Below are 6,839 nucleotides of genomic sequence, written 5' to 3'. Positions count from 1 at the left end.
TGCAGATAATACAACAGCATTTCAGTCTACAGCGGTTGATATGGTCCTGCCTGTGAGCAGTCGTCATGATACAGTAGGTTGTATGGGGGTATCATTTCATGGTGAACTCAATAAACACAGCTTATGACTGACCAGACGACCATTTCGACCTGGTAGTCATCATTGGACTGGTAGTAAAAGCAATGATGGATGACTGGTGGGTCTTTCTGAGAGGCTACTCCTACTGTTGTTTCACAGAGAAGCTCTCTTGGCTCAACACACATTAATTACAAAGACATGGAAATGCAAAAGCGCAAGGCACATTCCTGGTGTCTTGACACGACGCACTGAGCAAAGCAAGTTTGGAGGAGGACGAACGAATAAGTTTACTAAAAGTCAATGTAAAGCGACTTTGTTTACTTGCATCCAGCGATGGAGGACAGGATCACTCAAAACTGATTTGTTTTGAGTAAATGATTGTCAGAGGCTACAGAAAAAAAGCAAAGAGAAAACAAGGAGAAATAATTTGTGAGAGCGGGCATGTTGTTATGTTGTGTGTCTTACATGGCAGCTCCAGTCCGGTGTGTCCTGTGGTGGTGCGGAACAAGGGGGGAGAGTTTCGACCGTCGGCCATGTCTGACTCTGAGTGATGGGCCTCTCCGTGCATCACTGCCAGCCCGAGCCGCAGCCTCTCAGCGTAGGACTGAGCTCTGAGACAGACGAACACGCAGACACACAAGAGTCAAAGAAACTGACAAACACAACACATACGAACGAATACATGGGCAAAAGAGAGCAGACAGGAGTTTGCACAGAAGCTTAAACATACCTACAAAAACAAAGCAGTGATATGAAGGAAAGGGCAGTGACAAGACAACATGAATGAAACTGTCCATTGTAAGAGCAGGAGAGCAGATCTCTTCTTACCTCTTGGCAGCTGAAGGGGATTTTGCAACAATTATAGCATTCCTGTAGTCTGGGATCTGAGAAAAGACAAACATTCTTTTCACTGCTGGAGTATTACACTAAAGCTTTGATCATAACGGCAATAAATAAAGTTTAACTTCGGCTTCTTAGTCACACTATGTCTGGCTGACAAAGAGGCACAGCATTATTGAGTATACAGTGTAATATAGCCTCACCTCCTCCTGGATGTACTGGATGAGGAAGGGGGAAGCTCTGAGGTTGTCAACGGGGAAACTGAAGAAGCCCTGGATTTCTTTCTGGTGGAGGTCCATGGTGATGATGTGAGTTAGCCCTGCAACGCCACAGACACATACACACCAGTTGGTATGGCTTCAGAACAAATTCCTGCAGTGTTTGAAGCCTAAAATGGTGTGGCATGGTAGAAAAATACATTGGCAGGGACGTTTGTGTGCAGGGATGGATAAACTACAGAAACGTTTAAATAAACTGTGAAAACAGATCACTTAAGTGAGTACAATGTTTTGGGAAATTCAGAAGACAGACATCTGAAATTTGCATCTAGCATTCAAGAACATTAGTTGTAAGTAATGCAGTGCATAATTCAATTGTTGTTCCAAGTTAAATTAAAGCATAGGCTAATAAGCGGCGACACAAAAATTGTGCAAACACCCATATATCCCACATGCTGTTCTTTACAGAGTGAAAACATGTGAGGTAGCTGTTGTACGATTCCTCTTTGATTGTTAAAGAACAAGTCGTATCTCAAAACACATCTCCTGGCCTGTAGCTGTAACACACAGGACTTAGTGTCTAGTTGTACACAGCTCTCATGTGTAGCAAATAGGGGAAGGATGCTTTTTACATTAGTTTATTTCTCTGACCTTAAGCTGCGTTTTCATTCCATGGGTATTAATGACAAATCAATAATGACAGAGGAAACGACGACATGCAGTCCATACCAGCTTTAGCTAACATGGATGTGAGCAGCTTGCAGACAATGGATCCTCTCTTCCTCATCTTGCACTGCTTGCTGTAAGGAAAGTAGGGAATGACTCCGATGATGTTCTTGGCACAGGACGTCTTCAGGGCATAAGCCATAACCAGAAGCTCCATGATGGCTGTGTTGACATCTCTGACAAACAGAAGAAATCATAACGGCATCAAAAGCACTGCGCTGATATGCAAAGTTTGAGCCAATGGTCGCCTGCACAGAAGATCAAATCAGTCACAGAAAGATAGTTGGCATTGCTGAGCAGAATGTGAATGATGGGTTTAGGACAGCTTAATGATTGTTTACAAGATCCTCAGACCATAAACCGTAGTACATTAAGTTAACAGTGTGGGCAAACATTTTGTTTTATTTCCACTGTTTTCACATGGCCTGGTTTTTGCTTCCTCAACAGGCTTTTCTGAGTGCTGAGCCAAAAATCACCCTAAAATGCACCGGCTGTTGTAGATGCAACTGATTAAGTTACAACAAAAAGAAAAACATCTAACTGCATTGTTAACTGCATAACAGAACATGATGCAAATGTGGATTCTGTTCAAGAAAACACCTCCATGTGAGAAAAGATTTGGTCACAGGAGATTTTTAAATCATCCTTTCTTGCTAGAAATCAAAACTCTGTACTATAAAGCCAGTTTTTGATCAGCCCACCACAATGCTTGTTATTTTGATGACTAGGACAGTTTCACTACTTTAGAGAGGTGCAGAGCTGTTAGTGTAACAGGAGACGCTATGTAACCAGTTTGGCCTCGACAGTCTGTTGAAACCAGAGATCCCACACAGGCAGGTCACTGTCCTGCTGGATCAGCTCACACTCAGTGTAGGAAAATGATGTACCCCCCTGTGACCTCCGGTTATCTCTCAGAGCATGACTCTTCGTCGTGGCAAATAACTGATTAACAAGGCCAACGGCCATAGTTACTGTTGCCGTCCCTGCTTCACTTGCTGCAAAAGTAAACTTTATTTGGACTTGAATCTCCCAGGAAAATGGATGCTGACACTTACAGGGCACACAAAGTAGAAATGTTTTGGCTTGTTTCAGTTAATAGCAAAGTAATGATAAATGCAGTGTACAGGCATACCTACTGAGACTGTAATGACAGAGATAAACTGTGCTAACCATGTCCTGTAATGTGATATGATTCTTTGATCATATAAAACATTAATGTGTCAAGAGCGTCCTTCCGTCTCACCTAGGAATGGTCTGAATGATAAAGATATCTTGCCCACGTACAGACTCTTTTACATCCACTCGAGTCTCTGACAAAAAAAAGAAAAAAAAACAATCATTGTTGGTTTCAGGTGCAAAGTCAAGAGAGATGACGCTTAACCACAACTAATCCAAGACATTCAATGTGGAAATGAGGGACCTGAGGATATTCAGCAGACTTACCTGTATTTGACTCTTGATAAACCACCGACTTGCCCAGTTCCACACCCAGGCGTCTGGGGAAACACACAAAGACTTTTATGGGTTTTTAATTTATTGACGTGTGTGAACTAGACTGAAAAACAACCTGCAACTATTGATTATTGACCAACTGATAATCAGTTCTTTTTTTTCAATCATATTCCCAGAAAAAGCACCAAACATTCTTTGCTCTCATCTCATTAAATGTGAGGATCTGCTCTTTTTCTTTTTCTTTTTCTATCATTAGAGAGTGAATCTCTTTGGGTTTTAGGTTGTTAGACAAAAACAAGAAATTTGGGTTCTGGGAATTTGCAATGGGCATTTTTCCTTCTCTTTTTTTGTACATTTAAACAAAAAAAATTACTTATGAAAATAATAGGGAGATTAATCAATAATGAACATAATCAGTGCATAACTTTTCAAACTGTGACATGCAAGTTTAATTATTAGTCAGAGTAGTTAAGAAATTTTGAGGTCTCCCTTTGGGCTCTGATAACTTTTGGGTGCTGACAGCAGGAGACATTCCCACTGACTATAAAAAGCAGTGAACTAAAGAATGACTGGGAAGGCAATTTATTCTGGGGAAAAAAAAACAAAACATGGTAGCCATAAAAGAAGCCTACAAATGTAACGTACTGTTCAGTAGTGTAATTGTGACAAGAAACTATTTCCAGCTCCAGAGAGGAAAACTTTTTTTTAACACCACAAAATCCAAATGCTCTTGGCGCACAAATACACTAAGCTGATATTAATTTAGTGCGTTGCATGGTATGAAACAAGCCCAGGCATCATGAATACAGCTGAGCCTTGGGCAGAAAATAACACAGTGTCTGAAACCAAACAGTAACATAACAGCCTCAGTTATAAATAATGAACTTGATGGCTCTTTAAACTATGAGGACTTGGCTTGGTGACGGTGAGAGACTCTGCCAGTACAGTCAGCAGGGATCCCACGAGGCAAAACAAGCCTCTGTCAATGTAGCCTCACCCTGTTTATATCACCCAACCTCAATCTTGTTCCAATATTTGATATATTGCTGTCATTTATTTCGACTACGGCACATTAAAGCAGACAAAAAATATGGCACCTGCCCTTCCCAGCGTTATTTCTCCTCGTGGATATATGTGTCTACCAAGTGAAAGCTCCAAGAATATTGCAAAAGCCAATCAGTTTACAGCCTTACAAACTTTTCTGTTAGTCACATTCAGTGAAGAATTACATGGTTTTAAAAAATAAGGGTGACTTCAGTCCCACAGGGATTTACACATAGCCCAGTTATCTCATGTGCACATCAGAGTAAATAAGCAGTACACAATTCATTAGTATTTTCTGTGTGCTCATGTTAACCTTTGCACCACAAGAAAACTGAGCTCCTGAATGGCAACATAATCTCCTAATAATGTTCTGTTGTTGCCAAACAATGAAAACTGAGAAAGCTAGGGTCTTATTCACTGTGCTCATGTTGTGCTTGGCTGTCTGGCAAGTCTACAGGGCCGAGAAAAACATGGCAGCTCCCTGATTTCAGAAAGCCAACATGAAGAAGACCTATTGGTGTTTGCAGACATCTGGGTCAGTTAGTCTGATATTTGCTATTGTTTTTGTTTTCATTCAGATGCATTTTACCTGGTTTCACTTGTTTTTTATACTCAACCAGAACCCTTTAACATGCCACATGAATCACTGTCTATTAAAAAATGTCTGGCTACCTAAGTAACCCCCAGTATACAGCATCTGAGCCCTGCTCATTTCCTAGACTGACCAGTGTTCCTTTCATCCCAGTGATTCTTACTGACAGGTCCTTTGAATCTCCCACACCATCACTCAGAAAACAAAACCCACATTTCTCATAATCCAATAAAACAAATCTTTCATCTTCACTGTAAGAGTGCACAACCTAATGTTAATGTACAAAGATACTTTTAAGGGCAATGGTGATTAAGGAAAATAAAAACCTCCACAGACTTAAGATTCTGTAAGGTGGGGTTCAATCAATCAATTTTTTTATTTTTATTTTTTTAAACTCTAGTTTCTAACATCCAGTACTTTGTGACAACATTCAGTGTGTTAACGTTGGATTATATTCATATCAAGAAAAACAATAGAAAACAGTCAGGTTATTTTTGAAAAAGCCACTGAAAAAGCAGTTACACCATCAAGTAACAAAAAGTTACCAACCCCAGCTTTTTAAAAGTGGGAGAAACTCTGGATTACTTTCATTCAAGACTTCAAAACAATAAATATCAGTGTTTAGATTTAGAATTAAAATAGTTCTAAATTTCATATCAGGTTTCAAAAAGTGACACTCATCCAAGACCAGTGTATATGACTGTATGGGCAATATCGTATTTAGGGTATTGCAAAGCAACATATCAGTCCATCCCCTACAAATTGTGGATACAATTTGATCAATTATGAAGTAATTTTAGTTGTTGCAAGTGACAAGCCAATTCTGCAGTGCATGTAAAAAACTGGACAAATGCTTTTTCCCAATACGATTACATACACAAGAACTAATAGGAATACATTTTCTTGCCTTAGCACAGAGCCACAGACACACTGTTAACTTGATGAGGTGTGTTAGAAAGTTGCACTTTGTAAGAAGATGTTTCATCTCAATTCTCTGCAGAGGTCTGAGCATTTATAATATAGTAAAATATTACATGTACATTCTACATATGTTTCTTATTATTTATTTCTGCAATTATAGAAACGTGCTCCTTCTTCCTCTATACTGATGTTGTGGACTAAATGATGTATGTAATGATGTTCGTGCCATCACATCATCATCTTGTGAACATCATGTGGTGTCAATGTTATGAGTTACCCTATTATTTCCGCAACATTTACAGTGCGTGTGTCTATGTGTTTGCATAGCATCACAGAACTGCATTAAATTAGAAAACAATACACACCCTCTCGCCTCAGGTCACCTGCAGCTATGACTCCCAGGTGTACCGTACTATCAGGTACATGGCAGGTAACAAAGACAGACCAATCCTCAACATCACAAACATGAACTGAGCATATCCACAACGGTATTTCATAGTCAAACAACACTTACTCTGTGATCTTCTTGGCCAACTCGGTGCAAGCGGTGGTGGAGTTGGCAGAGAAAACACGGTAGCCACTTCTTGAAACATTCATTTTCTTGTAACCATACGACAGCCTTGGGGATTGAGAGACCAGAGACCTGTGACCCCCAAAACGCCTAATAGGCATTTTGCTTTGGAATCAATGTGGTATTTGGCTACGTTTCCACTAACTCGTCCAAAAAAATCGTGTACTTGAAGAACAATTCCTTCACTAAAATGTAAGCACTTGGTGGTTTCGAATTCCACCATGCAGACGCATCTTGAAGTAAGAAAAATACAACCCTGAAACTACGTAATGTAACTCTCTACACAAACTAAGATGACTAAGACACATGCTCCGCATGCAACGTGGGAGCAACTCTCGTGCTGGTGATAGCGAGTCAACAACCACCTTCACATCGACCAGCACCACAACCCCCCCCC

General features: G+C 40.2%; 1 protein-coding gene across 2 annotated transcripts in view; it reads right to left on the bottom strand.

Annotated features, from left to right (window-relative positions):
• The window catches only part of LOC111659779 (phosphoribosyl pyrophosphate synthase-associated protein 1-like), an 11,702-nt gene extending 4,869 nt beyond the window's left edge, over positions 1 to 6,833 (bottom strand). For both annotated transcript variants that reach the window (XM_023412817.2, XM_023412818.2), the window contains exons 1-7: positions 6,386 to 6,833; positions 3,306 to 3,358; positions 3,106 to 3,172; positions 1,866 to 2,038; positions 1,122 to 1,237; positions 907 to 962; positions 544 to 689 (exon numbers count right to left, since the gene is read on the bottom strand). In XM_023412817.2, coding sequence (XP_023268585.1) covers positions 544 to 689; positions 907 to 962; positions 1,122 to 1,237; positions 1,866 to 2,038; positions 3,106 to 3,172; positions 3,306 to 3,358; positions 6,386 to 6,543 — 769 coding nt within the window. In that variant the 5' untranslated portion in view covers positions 6,544 to 6,833. The remainder of the gene's footprint in view (positions 1 to 543; positions 690 to 906; positions 963 to 1,121; positions 1,238 to 1,865; positions 2,039 to 3,105; positions 3,173 to 3,305; positions 3,359 to 6,385) is intronic.
• Between the last annotated feature and the right edge of the window lie 6 nt (positions 6,834 to 6,839).

The sequence above is a fragment of the Seriola lalandi genome, unplaced genomic scaffold (genome assembly GCF_002814215.2).
Source record: "Seriola lalandi dorsalis isolate HSWRI2012SDOR001 ecotype SW California unplaced genomic scaffold, Sedor1 jcf7180002054487, whole genome shotgun sequence".
NCBI classification, from domain to species: domain Eukaryota; kingdom Metazoa; phylum Chordata; class Actinopteri; order Carangiformes; family Carangidae; genus Seriola; species Seriola lalandi.
Note: the sequence above shows the minus strand (reverse complement) of the source record. Positions and strands in the feature narration are given on the sequence as shown.